Below are 23,905 nucleotides of genomic sequence, written 5' to 3'. Positions count from 1 at the left end.
GCTTTGAGGGGTGCTAAATGTTTTGCAGTAAAATGCGAATGTTGAATTGTAAGTCTTAGCAGTAGTAGTGTCCACCTTTTTTGTTAATACTTGAAATGCTTTCACTCCTTCATCAGAGGGCAGTAGCACTGTGATTAGCACTGTTGCCTCACATCACCAGGGATCTGGTTCAATTCCTGGCTTGGGTCACTGTGTGGAGTTTACACATTCTCCCTGTATCTATGTGGGTTTCCTCCCACTGTCTGAAAGACATGCTAGTTAAGTGCATTTACCCCACAGGAGCTGGAGTATAGTGACTAGGGGAATTTCACAGTATTTGATTTGATTTATTGTTGTCACATGTATTAGCATATAGTGAAAGTATTGTTTCTTGGCGCTCTACAGACAGAGCATATTGTTCATAGAGAAGGGAACAAAGAGTGCAGAAAGTAGTGTTACAGTCATATCTAGGCTGTAGAGAAAAATCAACTTAATGCAAGGTAGATCCATTCAAAAGTCTGATGGTAACAGGGAAGAAGCTGTTCCTATGAATCAGTTGATCCGTGATCTTAGACTTTTGTATCTCTTTCCCAATGGAAGAAGCTGGAAGAGAGAATGTCTGGAGTGCGTGGGGTCCTTAATTATGCTGGCTGCTTTGCTGAGACCGCAGGAAGTGTAGACGGAATCAGTGGATGGGAGGCTGGTTTGCGTGATCAGTTGGGCTACATTCACAACTTTTTTTATCGTTTCTTGTGGTCTTGGGCAGAGCAGGAGTCATACCAACCTGCGATACAACCAGAAAGAATGCTTTTTATGGTGCATCTATAAAAGTTAGTGAGAGACGTAGCTGATATGCCAAACTTTCTTAGTCTTCTGAGAAAGTAGAGACGTTGGTGGGTTTTCTTAACTATAGTGTCAGCATGGGGGGACCAGGCCAGGTTGTTGGTGATCTGGACAGCTAAAAACTTGAATGTCTCAACCCTTTCCACTTCATTCCTATTGACGTAGACAGGGGCATGTTCTTCTGTATGCTTCCTGAAGTCGATGACAATCTGCTTTGTTTGTTGACAGGTGAGGCAGAAATTATTGTTGCTGCACCAGATTCTGTATCTCGATCCTGTACTCTGTCTTGTCATTGCTTGAGATCTGACCCACTATGGTGGTATCGTCAGCAAACTTGAAAATCAAGTTGGAGGAGAATTTGGCCACACAGTCATAGGTGTATAAGGCAAATACTAGGGGACTGAGAGCACAGCCTTCTGGTGCATTGTTGTTGGGATTGATTGTGGAGGAGTTGTTGTTGTCTATCCTTACTGATTGTGGTGTGAGAGTTAGGAAGTTCAGGATCCAGTCACAGAGGAAGTGCCAAGGCAAGCCATGGAGTTTGGAGATGGTGATTTCATTGCAATATAATGTAAGCCTTACTTGTGACTAATAAATAAGCTTTAACTTTCTGACAACAAAAAAAAGTAGTGTTGTCTCACTTCTTGCTCGGTTCTGATTTTCAGCCACCCACTGGTTAATGGCAACAATTAGAATGTCAGTAACTGGGCATTCAGGAATGAGTAATATGGGTGCATTTTCACAATTTGCTGAACAAGAATTGAATAGTTGGGAGGGTATGTGGCAGAAAGCAACCTTGCTGTAGCTGACCGTTAGTCCATTGGCCTGAGATAAAGGTCAAAATAACTCTCACATCATATTATGTTACTTATACTGCAGTTTCGCACAGCTTTTTAACTTTGTATTTGTGAAGGCATATTCTGAATATTTGGGCAAAAGTTCATGACCGATCCTTTTTTCTGAAGATCAGTGTGTGCTGGATATAAAGGGATGGGTATAACAGGGCTATGAATTTGGTATTTTTATTGCTATAAAAAATCTAATCGGAAAGTTTTGGAAGTGGCGATTCCTTTCTATTTCTTTAAAGTCATTACGCTTTTTTTTAGTTACATCATCCAAAAGCATTGTTTTCACATGAAAGCTATGACGTCCTTGCTACCATTTTTTTTCAACTGCTTCATTTGCTAAATCATCAAACTGTTTATCCAACATCCGATACTAGATTAGCAAACATTTCCTCCTAATTAAGACTCAAACCATTATTTTCAGTACCTCCTCCAAACACTCCTCTCATTGCCAGCTAGATTTCCCTCGCTGCTGACTGGATTCCTCTCCCCAGCAAAAGGTTTAAGCTTAAACCAGTCCAATTGAAACCTTGGTGTGAATTTCTGATATCCCATTTGTGAGATCACTAAGTCTGCCTATTAATTGCATTACCCAACTTTGCAATTGTCTCACCTTATCTACTGCAGAAACCCTGATTCATGCCTTTGTTACCCCTAGACCTGACTGTTCCAGTAAACCCTCAGCTGGTTCCTCTCCCAACCCATTCTACCCTGAGTAACTTAACATCATCCAAAACTCTGCTGCTGATGTCTTGCAGCAAGTCCCATTCCCCTTTCATCCCTCTGTTGAATGATTTATGTTGGCTGTCAGTCAAGCCATGATTTTAACATTTTCATCCTCATTTGCAAACCTTGCAATGGACGTTGTATTCTTATATGGTATTCTTCTCCAATCCCACAATCCTCCAAGATATCTGAATGCCCCCTCAGCATTCCCAATTTTAACCACTCCACTACTAGTGACTGGGCCCTAAGTTTTTTGGAATTAAGTCCCTACACCTCTCCAGTTTTTGTCCTCACAATACTCCTTTAAAACATGCCTCACAACTTATCTATTTTGTGTCATCTGAGCCTGTTATCTCATTTCCTTGTAGTGTTCCATTCCATTAATGCCACTCTATAAATATTTTTTTTATGGGATGTGGACATCACTGTCTGAGCCAGCATTTATTCCCCATCCCTAATTGCCCCAGAACTGGAGGCTTATTTGGCCATTTCATACAGCAGTTAAGAGTTAACCACATTGCTGTGGATCTGGAGTCACATGTAGATCAGACTGAGTAAGGACAGCAGATTTTCTTCCCTGAAGGACATTAGTGAATCAGGTGAGTTTTTTCTGCAACTGACAATGGTTTTGTGGTTATAATTAGGTAATGTTGATTATTAGACTTTTAATTCAAGAATTTTTTTTAAATTGAATTCTAATTTCACCATCTGCCACAGTAGGATTTGAACCTGTGTCCCCCGAGCATTGTCCTGAATCTCTGGGTTATTAGTCCAGTGACAATACCAACATGTTATTGCCTCCCTGAAATTCTTCCTCTCCATCAGTAAGCTTATACTTGTTGTCAAACAAAATGGTTATTTCTGTGATTTCCCAACACATGCATTGCTTCCAAAAGTTATAAAATATTTTCTTCATCTTCATTCTGTTATTTTAAACCAAAAATTTAAGTACGTTTCTGTAATGGGGAGCGAGTTGAAGAGTGGGTAAAAACAGTAAACTGAAAAAAAATGCATGATGCTGACTCAATGCTTTTACTTAAATTTACCAACAACTGAATTGATTTCTCTGACAGGTTGAATCAAGGGATACTTTGAATAGCATCGCACTCAAATTTGACACTGCGCCTAACGAGCTAGTACAGCTGAATAAATTGTTCGCCAGATCTGTTGTTCCAGGCCAGGTATTAGACTTTATTCCCTTGAACTATATGTTGATGTTCTGTGCTTATATGTAACATGGAAATTGTGTGATTATTGGTGGAGTTTCCGAGGTGGCTGGGTACTACTGAAACTTTAGATGATACTAGACTCACGAAGCCAGTGTCTCAGTTTAAAGACTTTAAATAACTTTATTTAACCAGCAGCTAGGAGAAATCATCAAAGGTTCAGGGCAGCTCTGAGAGCAGCTGGGCCTCTCCTCCAATGAAATCTGATATATACAATTCAAAACAGATCAATTATAGGTTTTCTCATAAGTTACTCCCCCATTTCATTAGCTTTAAATCAATCATTTTCAATATATGTAAATCAACTATCATATTTGTCATATGTCTTAGCCAATCGCATCTTACAAACTGGCGTAATGGCATTTTATTAGTCCATAGAATCTGGAAACTAACTCCTGTCTTGACTGACCCCACTCCTGTTTTGCCGAGTAACCTCAGACATTAGCCCAAAGTTCAAACGAACGTTCCTATGAGTTCCTCTATTGGTCACACTCAAACAACATGAACGTGTGACTCCACATCTGGGCATGCATCCATCTTATCTGGATTGAATAAACTCTATTTGTGTGATTAAGTGTTCTAAAGGTTCTCTCCACCCGAAACTGTACTGCTAAACCTTGCATATTCTCAAGGTGTTAGCATTCTTTAGAACATGGCTTTGCCCTAATGCTCTTTACCATGATGCTTTGCAGCAAATTGCCTTTGGCTAACGTGAACAATGATCCTTTAAAAAAAATGCATTAACACATTCAAACTGTTAGCATAAAATCATAATCACTGGTTTAAATCTCTTACTGTGTCTTGTGTGTAAACTGCTTTTTTGTTAGCTCATCAGCCTATTTTAAAAGTCATTTAACTTAATGCTGGTAGTTTTATCAGTGCCTTAATGTCTAACGATTTAAAAATCTTAGTAACCTATTAGGATTTTTCATCTTACAGTGATACGATTACATTGCCGTTAAATCTGGTTAATTGAAATATAAAATTGATTTATTCACTGCCATATGCTTATTTATCAAATGTTGCTTGTTTGTAAAACAAAGCTTGTTCTAAGCAGGCAAATGTAGCATCACAGTTTCACAAGCAACGAGGGTTCAGAGTGAAATGTAAACATAAATTCCACTCTAATGACCTTAACTTCTCCATGTTAGTGAGCTTTACATTCCAAACAAAATTACAGTGAAGATTTATTTCTCCTGAATTCCATAATGGATGTAGTTGTGACTGTCTTACATTTTATGATCTCTGGCTTTGGTCTGTCCCTCAAGTAGAAATACCTTCTCCACACCCAGCCCATTCATAATAATCCTTTCATAATCTTAAACTTCCTTCAAGTCAGCCCTCAGCCTTCGCTTTTCTAGAGGGAAGAGCCTGGCCTCTTCAACTTTTCCTAATGGATATAACCTCAAATTTACATTACTTCACTGTGAGCTTCATGTATAATAAAGATATATAATTTAAAAGTGAGGAAGTTCAATCTGAAACCAGTGTGTTAAAGTTGAATAAAGAAAATTATGATGGCACGAGAGACTAATTGGCTGAAATGGATTGTGAAAATATGATTGTGTCTTCAAAATACTGTTACGGAGCATACAGCGTCTGTATATTCCTTCAAGGTGTAAAAAGCCAGTCAACAGTCTTTACTCATTGTTTTTAACAATAGCTGATAAAGGAAGTTGAGGATTGTATAAGATTAAAAGAAGAGGCTTACAAAGTTGCAAGAACTATACAGCAAAGGAAGGCAAAAACCGATAAAGGGAGAACAGAATATGAATGCAATCCAGCAAAAAAAATTTAAATCTCCTTATAGATATGTAAAAAGGAAGTGTTTGGCTCAATTGTGGGTCCATTACAGGTGGAATCCGAAGAATCTATAATGGGGAACAGAGAAATGGCAGAGAAGCTAAATGGTTACTTTGTGCTTGTTTTCACTGAGGAAGATGCACGACATCGCCCAGATGTTGGGATCCAAGGGACTAGGGAGAATGTGGCATTGAAGGAAATTGTTGTAAATAAGAATGTTGTATTGGAGAAATTAAGTTGAAATTGAACTGAAAGTTGATAAGTCCCCGGGACCTGATCTTACATATCCCAGAGTATTGAAAGAGGTTGCTATAGAAATAATGGATGCATTGGTCATCTTCCAAAAATTGTATAAATTCTGGAATTGTTCCTTAAGACTGGAAGGTGGAAAATGTCACCTCAATATTGAAGGGAGGGAGAGAGAAAATAGGGAAGTACAGACCTGTTGGCCTTACGACAGCAGTAAAGGATGTGATAAATAGGCACTCAGGCAATCATGATATGATTGGTCATAATCATCATGAACTTATGAAAGGGAAATCATGTTAGATGAACTAGTTGGACAAACATCTTGGATGTTGTTTTCAGGATGTTACCAATAAAATTGTCAATGGACATGGTACATTTGGATTTCCTGAAGGTTTTTGATAAAGTTTCATAGCAAGTTCATAGAATTCGGATAGTAAGAGGCCGTTTGGTTCTTCAAACCTGCACTGACTTTCTGACAGAGGATCTTACCTTGATTCCTTCCCCCCTCTTACCACCTTATCCCTGTAACACTCCACATTTCTCATGACTAATTCATCTAACCTACACATAATGGGAAACTAAGGGGCAATTAAGCATGGCCAATTCGTCTAACCTGCACACCTTTGGACTATGGGAAGAAACTGGAGCATCCAGAGGAAATGCATTACAGACATGGGAATAACATGCAAACTCCACATAAATTTACAGAAGGCCAGAATTGAATCTGGTCTCTGGAGCAGTGCTAACCACTGTGTTGCCATGTGCCCGTGATCAGCAAAATAAAGAGCTTGGGAGGGATAATAGGGAGCAGCTGATATTGGGCAAGCCCACATTTGCTATGTGGGAGTTGTTTAAAGACTTACTGATCTGAGTTCGGGAACAGCATGTTCCAGTGAGGAGGAAGGGCACGGAGTGTCGGGGAAGGGACACTTGGAATGCAAGGGAGGTTGAGAATTTAGTCAAAAGGAAAAAAGAAGCATACGTAAGGTTTAGGAAGCTAAGATTGTACCGGGAGAAATATAAAGAAAGGAGGAAAGAACTCAAGCGGGGAATTAGGACAGCAAGGAGGATCCGTTATTTTGGCAAGTAGGGTTAAGGAAAATCCCATAGCATTTACACATAATTAAAATCAGAGAATAACTGGGGAGATGGTAGGTCCACTCAAGAATAAAGGAGGGAACTTATGCTTGGAGGCAGGCGGTGTGGGTGAGATCCTAAATGAGTACTTTGCGTGGGGATTTACCAAAGAGAAGGACGTGGAAGATAGTGAGATTAGTGTAGAGCATGCCAATATGCTAGGGCATTTTAAGATTAAGAAAGAAATGATGTAGGGCTCCTTGAGGGCTGACAAGTAAGGCTGATGAACTCAGGGTATGGATAGGTCTTTGAGACTAGGATATTATAGCCATAACTGAAATATGGCTAAGGGAGGGACAGGACTGGCAGCTTAATGTTCCAGGATACAGGTGCTTTAGTTGGGACAGAAGTGGAGGAAAGGGAGGAGGGGAGAGCATACGACAGTAGTCAGAGATGAACTGAAATCAACCAGTGAGGTTTTGTGGGTGGAACTAAGAAAAAAGGGGATGGTGATATTATTGGGGTTGTACTACAGACCCCCAAATAGTGAATGGGATGAGAAGAACAAATATGCAGGAGGATTGATTGGACAGAGTTGCAGGAGTAATCAGGTTGACATAGTTGGGGATATAAATTTTCCTAACAGACTGAGACTGCATTGTGTTAAGGGTTTAGATGGGGTGGAATTTGTTGAGTTGAAGAAAATTTCCTTCGGCAATTTGTGGAGGGCCCTACTTGGGAAAGGGCAAAACCTGACCTACTTTTTGAAAATAACTGAGGTGGTAGTGGGGGATCACTTTGGGACCAGTGACCATAATTTGATTAATTTTGAAATCATCGAGTCACAGAGTTTTATGGCATGGAAACAGGCCCTTCGACCCAGCTTGTCCATGCCACCGTTTTTAAACACCAAAGCTAGTCCCAACTGCCCGCATTTGGCCCACATCCCTCTATACCCATCTTATCCATGTAACTGTCTAAATGCTTTTTAAAAAACAAACTTGTACCTGCCTCTCCTACTATTTCTGACAGCTAGTTCCAAGTACTCGACACCCTCTCTGTGAAAAAATTGCCCCTCTGGATACACTTGTATCTCTCCCCTCTCATCTTAAACCTACGCCCTCTAGTATTAGACACCCCTATCTTTGGGAAAAGATATTGATTATCTAGCTGATCTATGCCGTTCATTATTTTATAGACCTCTAAGATGACCCCTCAGCCTTTTGTGCTCCAGAGGAAAAAAGTCTCAGTCTATCCAATCTCTCCTTACAACTCAAACCATCAAGTCCCGGTAGCATCCTAATTCTTTTCCACATTCTTCCTAGTTTAATAATATCCTTTCTATAATAGGGTGACCAGAACTGTACATAGTATTCCAAGTGTGGCCTTATCAATGTCTTGCACAACTTCAACAAGACATCCCAACTCCTGTATTCACTGTTCTGACAATGAAACCAAGCATGCTGAATGCCGCCTTCACCACTCTGTTCACGTGACTCCGCTTTCAAGGAACTATGAACATGTACCCCTTGATCTCTTTGTTCTGTAACTCTCCCCTACCATTAACTGAATAAGTCCTGCCCTGGTCCAGTCTACCAAAACGCATCACCTTGCATTTATCCAAATTAAACTCCATTGCATTTATCCATTAGACTCCATTTGTCAACCCACTGGCCCAATTGATCAAGATCCCATTGCAATTGGAGATAACTTTCTTCACTGTCTACTATGTCATCAATCTTGGTGTCATCTGCAAACTTAATAACCACGCCTCCTATATTCCCATCCAAATCATTCATATAAATGACAAATAACAGTGGATCCAGCACTGAGCCTTGAGTACACCGCTGGTCACAGGCCTCCAGTTTGAAACAAACCTTCTACAATCACCCTCTGGCTTCTATCATTGAATTCTATCATTGAACTCTCCATTCACCTGACGAAGAGGGTAACCCCTCGAAAGCTTGCGAGTATATTATCAAATAAATAGGTTGGACTAAAACCTGGTGTTGTCAGACTTTTTACTGTATTCTATCATTGAGCCATTGTTGTATCCATTTAGCTATCTCACCCTGGATCCCGTAAGATGTCAAAGGCTTTGCTAAAGTCCATAACAATATCAACTGCTCTGCCCTCATCTACCTTCTTGGTTACCCCTTCAAAAAACTCAGTCAGATTTGTGAGACATGATTTGCCATTCACAAAGCCATGCTGACTGTCCCTAATCAGTTCTTGCGTCTCTAAATGCCTGTAGATCCTGTCTCTCAAAATACCTTCCAATAACTTACCCACTGCAGATGTGAGGCTCACTGGCTTGTAGTTCCCAGGCTTTTCCCTGCAGCTGTTTTTAAACAAAGAGACAACATTTGCCACTCTCCAATCTTCACACATGTCATCTGTGACTATCGATGATTCAAATATCTCTGCTAGGGAACCTACAATTTCCTCCCTAGGCACCCACAATGTCTTGGGATACACCACATCTGGTCCCAGGGATTTGCCTACCTTGATGCTCTTTTAAGACTTCCAGCACCACCTTCTCTGCAATATGTACACTTCTCATGACATCATTATTTATTTCCCCAAGTTACGTAACGTACATGCTTTTCACGACAGTGAATACTGATCAGAGATATTCATTTAGGATCTCACCCCTGTCTTGTGTGTCCACACATAGATGACCAAGGATAGGCACATGGAGCTATCTTGAACTATCCTGAAAGTTCCTAAAGTGTCCGACTCCACTGTCACAGCAGGCAGTGCATTCCACACCCCAACCACTGTCTGAGTAAAGAATCTACCTTGGACATCCCTCCTATATCTCCCACCATGAACCTTACAGTTATGCCCCCTAGTAACAGCCATATCCACTCGAGGAAATAGTCTCTGCACGTCCACTCTATCTATCCCCCTCATCATCTTATAAACCTCTATTAAATTGCCTCTCACCCTCCTCCGCTCTAAGGAGAAAAGCCCCTGCTCCCTCAACCTTTCGTCATAAGACCTACCCTCCAAACCAGGCAGCATCCTGGTAAATCTCCTCTACACTCCAATGCTTCCACATCCTTCTTCCTTAAGAGGCCTTAATCTCTCCCTTGTTACTCTTTTGCCCTTTATGTATTTGTGGAAGCTGTTTGGATTCTCCTTTGCCATATCTGCCAAAACAATCTTGTGTCCCCTTTTTGCCCTCTGGATTTCTCTCTTAACTCTACTCCTACATTCCCTATGTTCTTCAAGGGATTCACTTGATCCCAGCTGCCTATGCATGTCATGTGCCTCCTTCTTCTTGAGCAGAGCCTCAATATCCCGAGTTATCCAGGGTTCCCTACTTCTGCCAGCTTAGCCTTTCACTCTAAGAGGAATGTGCTTACCCTGAACCCTTAAACCTGTTTGAAAGCCTCCCATTTACCAGACGTCCCTTTGCCTCCCCACAGACTCCCCCAATTAACTGTTGAAAGTTCCTGTCTGATGCCATCAAAATTGGCCTTGCTCCGATTTAGAATTTTAACTTTTGGGCCAGACCTCTCATTCTCCATAGCTATCTTAAAACCAATAGAATTATGGTCACTGGTCCCAAAATGATCCCTCAGTAACTCTTCTATCACCTGCCCTTCCTTGTTTCCTAACAGGAGGTCAAGCTTTGCTCCCTGTCTAGTCAGAAGGCTTAAACTAGACCTCTGAAATTTTCAATGGTTTCTATTGCAGGTCAGTGGGACTAGGCAAAAAATGGTTCGGCACAGAGGAGAAGGGCCAGAAGGCCTGTTTCTGAGCTGTAATTTTCTGTGGTTTCTAGGTCATTCACATACTGAATGAGAAATTCTCCCTGAGTACAGTGAACAAATTTTTCTCCATCCCATCGTCTAATACAATGGTTGTCCCAGTCAATGTTGGGAAAGTTAAATCCCCTACTACTACCACTCTAATTTTCTTGGAGCAATCGGTAATCTCCTTACATATTTTCTCCTCAATTTCCCACCAATTATTTAGGGGCTATAGTACAACCCTATCAAAATGATTTCCTGCTTCCTATTTCTCAGTTTTTTTATCTTTTACAGACTCAGTGGCCTTGGATATATCCCCTCTCAGTCCTGCCGTGATGCCTAATCAAAAGTGCAACTCCCCCTCCTCTCTGGTCTCCTGTTCTATCTTTCCTATATCATCTGTAGCCTGGAACATTGAGCTGCCAGTCCTGTCCTTCCCCTAATCATGTTTTAGTAATTGCTACAATATCCCAGTTGCATGTACCCATCAATGCTCTGAGTTCATCTGCCTTGCCTGTCAGGCCTGTTGCGTTGAAATAAGTGTAGTTTAATCTGGACTTCCCTTGCTGTCTGTCTTGCTTTTTCCATTATGGAAAGGGACAAAACTGGTCCGCAGGTTCTAAATTCGGGCAAGGCAAATTTTGATGAAATTAGGCAGGAGCTTGCAAGGGTTGACTGGAATAGCTTGTTTGAGGGCAAAGGGACTTCTGGCAAGTGGGAGGCTTTTAAAAGTGAAAAAGCTAGAGTTCAGGGTCTATATGTTCCAACTGGAGTGAAGGGCAAGGCTGGCAGTAGTGGGGGTCCTTGGATGACAAAACATATTGAGGTTTTAGCCAGGAAAAAGGAGGCATAGCTCGGGTACAAGCAGCAGGGGATTCCCGAGAGGTGTAAAGGGGATAGAGGTGTAAAGGTGTAAAGGAAATCAGGAGGGCAAAAAATAGGGGCTTGAGGTAGCTTTGGCTGAGAGGGTTTAAGGTAAATGCAAAGGGATTCTGAAGTATATTAAAGGAAAAAAAAAACTAGAGAGAGACTAGGACCCCTCATGGGCCAAAATGGACACACTTGTGTGGAATCGCAGGATATGGGCAAGGTTCTCGATGAATATTTCTACTGTTTACCGTGGAAGACTTGGGAACCTGGGAAAGTTAGTGGTGATATACGGGGACAGTTCACGTTATAGTGGAGGAGGTCAAGGATGTTTTAGTATGTATGAAAGTGGATAAATCTCCTGGTCCTGACCAGAACATAAGAAATAGGAGCAGGAGTAGGCCATCTAGCCCTTCAAGCCTGCCCCGCCATTCAATAAGATCATGGCTGATCTGAAGTGGATCAGTTCCACTTTCCTGCGTTCTCCCCATAACACTTAATTCCCTTGTCTATCAGAAATATATAAAGAATATATTCAGCGAGGTAGCCTCCACCATTTCAATGGGCAGAGAACTCCAGAGATTCTCCACCCTTTGAGTGAAGAAGTTCCTCCTGAACTATGTTCCAAACTGCACTCCCCCCGGCCTTATTTTGAGGCTGTGCCCTCTAATTCTGCTACCCTTTCTAAGCAGGAAGAATCTCTCTACCTGTACCCTATCTAGCCCCTTCATTATCTTGTAAGTCTCTGTAAGATCCCCCCTTAGCCTTCTAAACTCCAACGAGTACAGATATATCCAAGAACACTACGTGAGGCTAGAGAAGAAATTGCCGGAGGCCTGACTGAGATATTTGCATCATCGTTAGCCATGGGGGAGGTACCAGAAGACTGGAGGATAGCAAATGTTGTGTCTGTATTTACAAAGGGCTCTAAAGAAAAACCTCAGAATTATAGACTGGAAAGCCTAACATCTGTGGTGGGCTACTAGAAAGAATTCTGAGGGATAAGGTACACAGGCATTTGGAAAGACAAGGTTTGATTATAGTAGTCAGCACGGCCCTGTGGATGGGAGATCGTGCCTTACAATTTGTTAGAGTTCTTTGAAATATCCAGGAAGGTTGATGAGGGCTCGAATGTAGACACAGTCTATATGGACTTCAGTAAGGCCTTTGATGAAGTTCCACATAGTAGGCAGCTGTGGAAGGTTAAATCACATGGAATCTAGGGAGAGCTGGTAAATTGATATTCAAACGGCTTGATCGTAGGAAGCAGTGGCTAATGGTGGAAGGATGCTTATCGGACTGGAGACCTGTGACTGGTGGTGTGCTTCAAGGGTCAGTGCTCGGCCCATTCCTATTTGTTATCTATGTTATGATGCAGAAGTTTTGAGAGGTAACGCCAAATCCTTCCAAGAGGAATACCTTGCATCGTAATCTGTTAAAAATGTTTGGGAAGGTGTGACTTGTTCTTCAGTAATGTTTAGTGGTTAACTAGCAGAAATACCTGACACTCACTTTAAAATGAACACTTAAGAATTTATTTATTTAACTAATAGGGATCGTTAACTAAAGAAGGAACATACCAAGTAAAATAAGATTGTAATGGAATGCTGTTCAAATTAATACAATACTCGTTCATTAACCAAAAAATATATAATAATAGAATCAGTCACACTCAAAAGTATAACCAGGTTTGTGGCTTTCAGGATTTTTTGGAGCTTCTCTGTTGATTCCTTTGTCTGTAAGTTCTTTCTGATTAGGTATCTTTTGCTTGCTACATGGTGTGATGTCTTAAGACATATCTGAAGCTGGCAGAGTTGAAAGCTGCTCTCTCCCTCTAGAAGCTTGAGAGGTGGCGGTTCGTCTGTTGCTCTCTTGTTTTCTCCCCTTTGCAATCTTGTATACCTGCGATATTCCTACAATAAGATTGGTCTTGTATTGTCAACACCATCAAATTCAAATTTTATAGGTTTCTGGTAGCTGAGTGCCTGCTTTAAGTTGATTGAGCTAAATTAATCAAAAACAGTTTGTCTTGTCTAGACTACTGCTTGATTTTTCGATACAAATGTTTCAGCTTGTCCTCTGTACGTACTTTGCGTTTTCAACCTTCAAGCACGGAAACAAAACACTAGATTTGACAAGGACCATGCAATGTCCCCCCCCCGTAGCATTTTCTTACATCTTTACCAACATCAAATTCCAACTTCACAAACTCAACTTGGCAACATCTATATCAACGGTTTGGATGAGAATGTATAAGGCAAGATCAGCAACTTTGCAGATGACACTAAAATAAGTGATACTCTACACAGTGAGGAAGGTTATCAAAAATTGCAGCAGGAAAGTGGGCCAAGAAATGGCAAATGGAGTTCAATACAGATAAGTGTGAAGTATTGCATTTTGTAAAGTTAAATCAAGGTAGGACTTTCATGGTGAATGGTAGAACCTTAGGCAGTATCATGGAACAGAAGGACCTTGGAGTTCAGGCGCATGGTTCTCTAAGTCACAGGTAGACAGGGCGATGAAGAAGGCTTTTGGTTTGCTGGCCTTCATCAGTCAGGGCATTGAGTAAAGAAGCTGGAAAGTTACATTGCTGTTGTACAGGATATTGGTGAGGTCGCACCTGGACTATTGTGTTCAGTTTTGCTCGCCTTGCTGTAGGAAACATGTTATTAAACTGGAGAGCGTGCAGAAGAGATTTACAAGGATATTGCCAGGACTCAAGGGACAAAGTTATAGCAAGAGATTGGACAGGCCAGGACCTTTTACCTCAGAGAATAGGAGACTGAGGGGTGATCTTAGAGAGGTGTATAAGATCATGAGAGGCATGGATAGGGTCTTTTCCCCAAGGTTGGGGAATCCAGAACTAGAGAGCATAGGTTTAAGTTTAGAGGAGAAAGAATAAATGGGAACCTGAGGAGCAACTTTTTTTACACAGCAAGTGTGTCATGATCTGCCAGAGGAAGTAGTTGAGGCAGGGACATCGATAAATTTAAAAGGCGTTTGAACAAATATGTGGATAGGAAAAGTTTTTAGAGGGATATGGGCCAAATGCATGCAAATGGGGTTAGCTTAGATGAGCTTATTGATTGGCATGGATCAGTTTGGGTTGAAATGCCATACGTTCTAATATTCTAAGACTGTGTGCTAAAGAAACAAATCTGTGTGTTTCCCAACCGGAAACCACGGACGAACAGGGATATCCACTGCTTGCTGAAGTCCAGGTCTGAGGCTTTCAAGTTAGGCAACCCTGACCTATATAAGACATCCAGATAGAATCCATGGAGAACTACTAAAGATGTCAATAGACAGTTCCGTCCCAGGCTAGCCACACAGATTCTCACCCACCGTAGCAAGATCCGCAAAACATAACAGGCTAAAGATGAAGGCATGTAAAATTGTCAGCAACCATGCACCCCTTTCCAATGAGCTCAATGCATTCCATGCACATTTTGAGCAAGAGGTCAGTGAGAGGATGTCTTCCGCCTCGGAAGCCTTGGCTGAAATGACATCCGAGGTCACCATTGCAGATGTTCGATCAGCCTTCTCGAAAGTCAACCCACGGAAAGCGCCTGGCCCAGATGGGGTACCCAGAAAAGCACTCAGATCCTGTGTGGACCAACTGCTGGGGGTATTCGCAAACATGTTTAACCTCCTTATAGGGACCACAGATCGGTATCTGATTCAAGAAGCCGACGATCATACCCGTACCGAAGGTTATTCAGGCACGCTGCCTGGCTTTCCTATCACCCAATGGCTTTGACCTCCATCATTATGAAGTGCTTCGAATGGTTAGTCATGACATGAATCAATTCTAGTCTTCCAGATTGCCTGGATTCACTACAATTCACCTATCACTACAATTGGTCCACAGCAGATGCTATCTCCATGGCCCCACACTCAACCCTGCAACACCTGGATGGCAAAGGTACTTAAGTCAGACTCCTATTTATTGACTACAGCTCAGTCTTCAGCACCATTGTTTCTACAAAACTCATGTCCAAACTCTGTGGTGTAAAGTTTGGCTCCTCCCTCTGTGGCTGGATTGCAGACTTCCTAACCTCAGACTGCAATCAGTAAGGATAGGCAATGACAGCTCCTCCATGATTATCCTGAACACAGGTGCTCCATAAGGCTGTCCACTGGTCTTTACTATACTCCTTATACACCTATGATTGTTGCCAAATTCCACTGCAACTCGTCTTTCAAGTTTGCTGATGGCACTATCATAATGGGTTGAATTTCAAACAATGATGAGACGGAGTACAGGAAGGGGATAGAGAATCTGGTGAACTGTTGCAGTGACAATAATGTTGCCCTCAGTAGTCGACAAACAAAGGAGATAGTCATTGATTTCAGTAAGCTTAGTGGAGGATAGGTCCCTGTCCACATCAATGGGGAATGAAATGGCAGTGGTCAAGAGTGTCAAGTTTCTGGGTGCCCAGATCACCAACAACCTGTCGTGGTGCCTCCATGCTGACACTATAGTTGAGAAAGCCCATCAATGCCTTTGCTTTCTTAGGAGGCTAAGGAAATTCAGCATGTCCGCTCCAACTCACCAATTTTTACAGATACAAAGAACAAAATCTGCCTGGGAAACAGGCCCTTCGGCCCAACGAGCCCACGCTGCCATCTCAACACCACCTCTCTACCCATGACCCCTATCTAATGCTTTATGGCCATCCAGATTGAGGGAAAACTGATTTAGGGACAATTTATTCCAGCCAGTCAGCCTAACAGCACATCTTTGGGGTGTGGGAGGAAACCGGAGCACCCGGAGAAAACCCACGCAAGCACGGGGAGAATGCGCAAACTCCCACAGACACCTGCCCAAATCCATGTGTCTGCACAGCAATCAGCGATAGTCACTGAGCTGTCGTCTTGCCCAGTTTAGGCACACACTAACAACATGAAGCACTAGGCCAATCTCGAACAACCAAGAGCAGCCCCAGATGCACCATAGAAACCATTCTTTCTGGATGTATCACAGCTCAGTATGTCTCCTGCTCTTACCAAGTCTCCATCCATTGACTCCGTCTACACTTGTCACTGCCCGCACCCCAGACTCATTCCCTTCCACCTTCTTCCATTGGGGAAAAGATTCAGAAGTCTGAGATCACGTACCAACCGACTTATGAACAGCTTCTTCTTTGCTGCCATCAGAGTTTTTAATGGACCTACCTTATATTAAGTTGTCTTTCTCTACACCCTAGCTATGATTTTAACACTACACTCTATATCCTCTCCTTCTCTCCTACGAACTCTATGAATGATATGCAAGAAACTGTACTTTTCACTGTATTACCAATACATGTGATGATAAATTAAAATCAAATATGGGATGGGGTCAAGATACTGGCATGGAATTAGGATTGGCTAACAGACAAAAAACAGAATAGAAATAAATTGGGTCACTCTCACGACCATCAAACTGTAGTGATATTATTGGGAAAAGCATTAGACAGCAAATCAGAGATGCACGTGTTAAAGGATTTGTGATTATGGGCAACTTTAATTTGCCTATTGATTGATAGAGTTAAATTAATCAAAGTACAATCAAGGAAGAATTTTTTGACCACAGGATGGTTTTCTGAAGCAATACGTTGAGGAACTGTCAAGGAAACAGGCCATCTTAGATTGGCTGTTGTGCAATGAGAAAGGATTAGTTGGCAATCTGGTTGTGGGAGAACTCTTGGGGATGAGTGGCCATAATATGATAGAATTTTTTGTCAAGGTGGATAGTGATGTAGTTGATTCTGAGACCAGGGTCCTGAATGTCAATAAAGATAACTGTGATGATATGAGGCATGAATTGGCCATGATGGACTGGGAAACATTACTGAAAGGAAAGACAGTGGGTAGGCAATGGCAGGCATTTAAAGAATGAATGGCTTAATTCCAGAAGTTTTATTATTCTTGTCTGATGCAAGAGTGGGAAGGCAATTGTGGCCAACAATGTCTTGAGAGGGAAGTTAGAGAGAATATCAGATTCAAGGAAAAAAATCATACAAATTGGCATGTAAAAGCAACAGGCTCAAGGTTTGGCAACAGTTTAAAATTCAGCAAAGGAAGACCTAGGGATTGATTAAGAAGGGAAAAATAGATTACAAAAGTAAGCTAGTGGGGAACATAAAAACTGACTGTAAAAGTTTGTATCAGTATGTAAAGAGAGAAAAAATTGCCAAAAGTGAATGTAGGCCCTCTATAGTCAGAAGCGGGAGAATTTGTAATGGAGAATAAAGAAATGGACGGGGAATTAAATGGCAGATACTGTATGATGTATGATGTGGATAATGTGAGGTTATCCACGTTGATAGCAATAATAAGGAAACAGATTCTAACTTGAATGGGTATAAATTGAGAGAGTGGATACTCAGCGAGACCTTTGTGTCCTCTGCATCAGTCGCTGAAAGTAATTGTGCAGGTACAGCAGACAGTAAAGAAAGCAATTGGTATGTTGGCCTTCATAGTGAGAGGATTTGAGTATAGCGACAGGGATGTCTCGTTGCAATTTTATACGGTGTTGATGAGGCCGCACCTAAAGTTTTGGTGCCCTTATCTGAGGAAGGATGTCCTCACTATAGAGAGAGTACAGCGGAGGTTTACCAGGCTGATTGCTGGGGTGGCAGATCAGTCATATGAGGAGAGACTAAATCAGTTAGGATTACATTCACTGGCATTTAGAAGAGTGAGAGGGGAACTTCATAGAGATGTATAAAAGTCCAACAGGGTTAGACTGCGCAGGCTCAGAAAGAATGTTCCCAGTGATGGGGGAGTTCAGAACTAGGGTTCATATTTTGAAGATAAGGGATAAATCTTGTAGAAATGAGGTGAGGAGAAATTTCTTCACCCAACAAGTAGTGAATGTGTTGAATTCACTACCACAGAATGTAGTTGAGACCAAGTATTTTTCCGATTTCAAGAAGAAATTAGATATAGCTCTAGGCACTAAGGGATATAGGGGGGGGAAGGAGGAATCAAGATATTGAATTTGATGACCAGCCATGATAAAAATGAATAGTGGAGCACGTTCAAAGGACTTCTAGTTCCTATCTTTCTATGTTGGTAGGCTGTGGCTAGTGAATCTACCCTTGAGCCCCAGCTGTTTACAGTATGTATCATTGCATTTGATACAGAGGCCAAATGTAATCTTTCCAAGTTTGCAGATGATGCAAAGCTAGGCGGGAATGTGTGCTGTGAGGATGATGTAAAGTGGCTATAGATGGATTTGGACAGACGTGGTGACTCGGCAAAAAATGACAGATGGAGTATAATGTGGAAAATGTTAAGTAATCTACTTTGGCAGGAGGAACTGATATGAGGAGTACTTACTGATAAGAAATTTGGAAGTATAGATGTACAAGGGGAATTGGACATCTGTTATGACGATCACAAAGGCCGTGGGGAATTATCGATGGGGTTTGTGGAAAATAAGCTGTCTTATTGACAAGTAGAGTCTCGCCAAAGGGAAGCGGTTTGCAGCCTATACCTTTACCTGGATTGGCGTTGTAGGGCCTGAGGTGAAGACTACCTGATTGTAAGCAATGGGAGCGATCTTTTCCTTTGCATGATGAAGGGCGTTGGTGATGGGAAACTGGCATGTGGCTAAATTACTACATTGACGACAAGGAGTTAAAGGCTTTACTTCCTCCATTTTCCCTCCAGGCAACCTTATGAATGTCGTGAGTCTTTCTGGTAAGAGAAAGGCATAATAACTCTTTTTGGGAAACCTGACCTGTATGACATCATTGGAGAAGACTGGGCCCAATATACTAAGTGCATTTGTTTCTTTTGTACTAACAACATGAAAGGAGATGAAAAGCAAGAAATTATATTGCTAACAGCATGCGGGGTCTTGACTTTCAGTGTGATAAGAAGTCTAACCTATCTGAATGCCCCCAGCTCAAAAACCTTGAATGAACTAGTAGACCTAGTTTTAAAAAAACAATGACCTGAAGCTCCTGGTAATTCTCCAGTGATGTTCCTTCGACGTGACTGGCAAAACTCCTGGGGAAGCTGTCACCTGAGTTAACAAAGAAATGTACAGCACAGGAACAGGCCCTTCAGCCTCCAAGCCTGTGCTAAGTTGCAGAAACTAGCTGAACACAGGGAATTTGGAAATGTTACAGGATGCATTGGTGTGTGGCAGAAATGACCCAGCTATTCAAAAGAAATTTTAGGCAAAACCAAACTTCAACTTAAAAAAAACTGCTGAGAAAAGCCTGATCGCTTGAGAAGGCAGCGAAGAGATTCAGGAACTACAAGGGACATCAATCAACCACGTTGTCCTACTATGGGAAGGGACCTCATGTAATCAGTCCTTAATGGAAAGTGCTTGTGCAAAACAGGTATTAAAAGGCTTCTTGTGATATATGGATCCTAATGTCACCACGAGACAGTCAAGGAATGGTAGTGCTGACATAGAGTATTTGAAGACCATACTCCAGAAAGGTATAATTGCCAGTGGACTGATTATTGCAAGCAGTGTCAAACGAAACAACCACAGTGATGTTTCAGGAACAGGCAGAATGTGTGCTATCTAGGAAGAAATTTGAGGGTGGTACCTGAGCTTACCATGAAAATATCCCTTCTTATACATAGGTACTATGACTGAATCATATTGTAACAGTGAAAGTTGCCCCAATTATGGTGGAATTACTAGTAAATGGCTATCTCTTGAAGATGGAAGTATACATGAGAGCCACAACCCCTGATATTGGGGAACAGACTTATAAGCACCTCCTATCGGGCATCCAAATCCTGAGGTAGGAAGATACGAAAGCCAAGCTAGCCTCCTGTATGGGAAATCTTTACAAATAATAGGTACCACCGTGACAGCAATCAGCTCATCTCCTGCTCGTTGTATGGGGTCATGGACCAAGTCTTGAAGGGAGAAATTGGTTCCAGCAATTTCAACTCAACCGGTTGGAGATCTTCAGGCCAGGCATGGGAGGAGAGAGACTTTCGTAAAATCATAGAATCCTACAATGCAGAAGGAGGCCATTCAGCTCATCAGGTCTGCACCAACTGTAATCCCACCCATGCCCCATCCCCATAACCCCATGCATTTACCCTAGCTAGTCCCTTAACGCTAAGAGGCCCTTTACCGTGTCCAATCCACCTAACGTGTGTCTCTTTTGGACTGTGGGAGGAAACCAGAGCACCCAGAGGAAACCCATGCAGGCACATGGAGAATGTGCCAGCTCTTCATAGACAGTGACCCAAGCCAGGAATTGAACTTGGGTCCCTGGTGCTGTGAGGCAGCAGTGTTAACCACTGTGCCACCCCACAGTACAAAGTTATCAGTAGATATCCTGGAGTTTTTCAAGAGGGCCTGGGAAAAGTCAAAGGAGCCAAGGCCCTTTGGACCCCAGAGCCAGGCCAGTTCCTGGCTGGAGAAGGTGAAAACTGAACTAGGGTGCCTCAAAAACTTGGGTATATTGAGGCCTGTGCAATTTGCAGAGTGGGCTTTGCTTGTATTGGGCTTGAATGGGCTTTGCATGTTCTTAAGCATGACAAATCAGTTTGCAGGGACTACAGACTGATTGATTGTCAGTCAGCTCTCCAAACTCTCAAGTACCCTGTGCCCTGGATTGAAGATCTATGTATCAAGTTAACAGGTGGCACGATGTTATCCAAGTTGTGTATGAGCCACATCTAGCTCCAGCTTATTTTGGACGAATCCAATTGGAAATATGTGGCAATCAACACACACAAGGGACTCTACAAATATTTCTATTTTCCTTTTGGAGTTTTGCTCCATCTTCTGAAGAATTAGGGAGTATATCCTTCTAGGGCTACCCAAGGTAGCAGTATACTTGAATAACATTTTGTTCGTGGGGGCCTCCGATTAGGAACACCTGATCAACCTAGAAGAAGTCTTGTAGAGATTTTCCAGTGAGGGGGCTTTGCTTGAAGAGGGAGACATCCGTTTTCCAAGCGGCCAAAGTATCCTATTAAGGTTACTGAGTTGACATCAAGGGGTTACGTCCAGTAGAGGATAAAATAAAAGCTGTTTTGGAAACACCAACCCCAAGAACACCATGGAGCTGAAATCCTTCCAGGGGTTAGTCAATTATGATGTGGATATGCCGGCGTTGGACTGGGGTAAACACAGTAAAAAGTCTGACAACACCAGGTTTCAGTCCAACTGTTTTATTTGATAGTCAACTTACTAGCTTTTGGGTTAGCCCCTTCGTCAGGTGAAGGGGTAATTCACCTGATGAAGGGGCTAACCCGAAAGCTAGTGAGTTTACTATCAAATAAAGCGGTTGGATTGAAACCTGGTGTTGTCAGACTTCTTACTTAGTCAATTATTACAGAGCATTTATTCCAATTTTGCTTCTATGCTGGCCCCCTTGCAAGCCCGACTACAAAAATACTGCAGATGGTCTTGGGGAGCTTTAGAGATAGAGGCTTTTTTTCAGGTCAAGCATCAGTTACTGTCATCCAGCTCATTGGCCCATTTCAACCCAAAGAAATAACTTATTTTAAACCTGTGAAGCTTCCCTATGCAGGGTTGGTGCAACACTGTCATATTGCTGGAGAGATGCTATGCTTCCTATCTCATATGCCTCCAGGACTTTTCAGATGCAGAGCGATGATATTCTCAAATTAAGAAGGAAGCTTTGGACGGTCGTGTTTGGTGTGAAGAAGTTCTGTCAATACTTCTATTGTTGTCAGCTTTTTTTTTTATAGTTACGGACCATAAACCCATCATCTCTGATTGGGTACAATGCTGGGTCTTGGTATTTGTGGCCTACAAATATATTCTGGAGCACTGCCCTAGGATCCCAGTACCTAATGCAGATTCACCTCCCATTGCCCACATATCTGATTCCTTGTTTCTATGAGGTCATGATGAAGCTGAACTTTTTGGAGATCTTGCCAGTGTCAGCAAGGCTGGTGAAATCCTGGACCCAAAAGACCCAGCCTTATCCAAAATAAGGCACATGATCCTATATGGTGGATTCCAAGGATGACTCTCCTCAGAAATGAAATCCTACCTCATTAAAAAATCTTAACGCAAGTATTGAAGAGGCAATGATTCATTGGGGCTCCCAACTAATTGTTCCTTTCCCAGGACAACAAACGATATTAATGGAATTATCAAATAGCCACCCAGGAGTATCAAAAATAAAGATGCTGGCCAGGAGTTGCATCTGTTTGTCCAGTCTTGATTCTGACATTACAGGGTTGGTAAAGTGATGTGTCCTGTGCCTAGAAAATCAAAAACTCTCACCCCTGGCCTCCCTGCGTCCATGGGAGTGGCCTGGCATGCCTTGGGTGCGCATACATGTGGGTTGAGCTCCATGACTACTCAGACTATGATCGAGAAATTACAACAAGCGGTGAATTCCAGAACTTCATGCCCTCCAATGGAATTTAATACATCTGGACTGCATCCTATCACTCATTGTTAAATGGACTGGTAGAAGGGGCAATTCAAACCCTCAGAAATCGTATCAATAAACAACTTGGTTAGATGGCACCTGGAGTACTATATGCATGGAGACTTGACTGGCAAGATTTTTGTTCAATTACGGACCACACACTTATTGACCTTAAGTAAGGCATTAAAGTAAGCACTTGCCCTAAATTTTAAAGCTTGTGCTTGAAACAAGTTGTTGAATATTTCTTCATTTCTATTTTTCTTGCAGATTCTTTATGTTCCTGATCCAGACTACATTTCCAGTGTGGAGAGTTCACCATCATTGAGTCCAGTCAGCCCTTTGTCACCAACCTCTTCAGAAACTGAGTTTGAAAAATCTATGGTAAGAATCTGAAGGTTGGAAAGCATGTTACTCCTCCAACGTAAAGAATAGTAAGGAACTTCCAGAGTGAGAAGGATAGAAATATCCGTTTATGTAGCATGTTTATTGTTGTAAAATGTTTTAAGATGCTACGTAGAAGTATTATCAAACCAAATTGAACACTGAGCCATGACAGCAATTCTGGAAGAAATGATTGGAGATCATTTTGATGTCCAATTTTGATTGATTTTTAAGGAATGCCTTAAGGGATGAAAAATGAGTTTTGGGTAGACTCATGGTCACCAATGTGAAGTGATTAAAATAAAGAACGAGATTGAGAAATTGAAGAAAAGAAGCTTGAGAGAACATTAATGGATTTTACAAGTATATTGAGAGAAAGTAGACTTTGTTTTCTATAAGGTAGACTTTGTTTTCATAATATAGGTTCATTGACAGAACTCTTCATTGGCTACAGGTGAAGTTTCAGAGTACTGGAAGATGGCGAGCGTTGTTCCATTGTTTAAAAGGAGCAGCAGAGATAAACCAGGAAATTATAGACTGGTGAGCTTTATGTCAGTGGTAGGGAAATTATTGGAAAAGATTCTTAGGGACAGGATTTACTCACATTTGGAAACAAATGGATTTATTAGTGATAGACAGCATGGTTTTGTGAAGGGGAAGTCGTGCCTCACTAACTTGATCGAGTTTTTTCAAGGAAGTGACAATGATAAATAAGGGAAAGGCAGTGGATGTTGTGTATATGGACTTCAGTAAAGCCT

At 41.8% G+C, this 23,905-nt stretch overlaps 1 protein-coding gene across 5 annotated transcripts in view; it reads left to right on the top strand.

The window, feature by feature from the left end:
- oxr1a (oxidation resistance 1a) overlaps positions 1–23,905 on the top strand; it is a 588,813-nt gene that overhangs the window by 285,501 nt on the left and 279,407 nt on the right. For all 5 annotated transcript variants that reach the window (XM_080193724.1, XM_080193727.1, XM_080193723.1 and 2 more), the window contains 2 exons: positions 3,467–3,574; positions 23,034–23,147. In XM_080193724.1, coding sequence (XP_080049850.1) covers positions 3,467–3,574; positions 23,034–23,147 — 222 coding nt within the window. The remainder of the gene's footprint in view (positions 1–3,466; positions 3,575–23,033; positions 23,148–23,905) is intronic.

Source organism: Carcharhinus amblyrhynchos, chromosome 8 (genome assembly GCF_965287045.1).
Source record: "Carcharhinus amblyrhynchos chromosome 8, sCarAmb.v2.hapA, whole genome shotgun sequence".
NCBI classification, from domain to species: Eukaryota; Metazoa; Chordata; class Chondrichthyes; order Carcharhiniformes; family Carcharhinidae; genus Carcharhinus; species Carcharhinus amblyrhynchos.
This window is presented reverse-complemented; position numbering and strand designations above follow the sequence as displayed.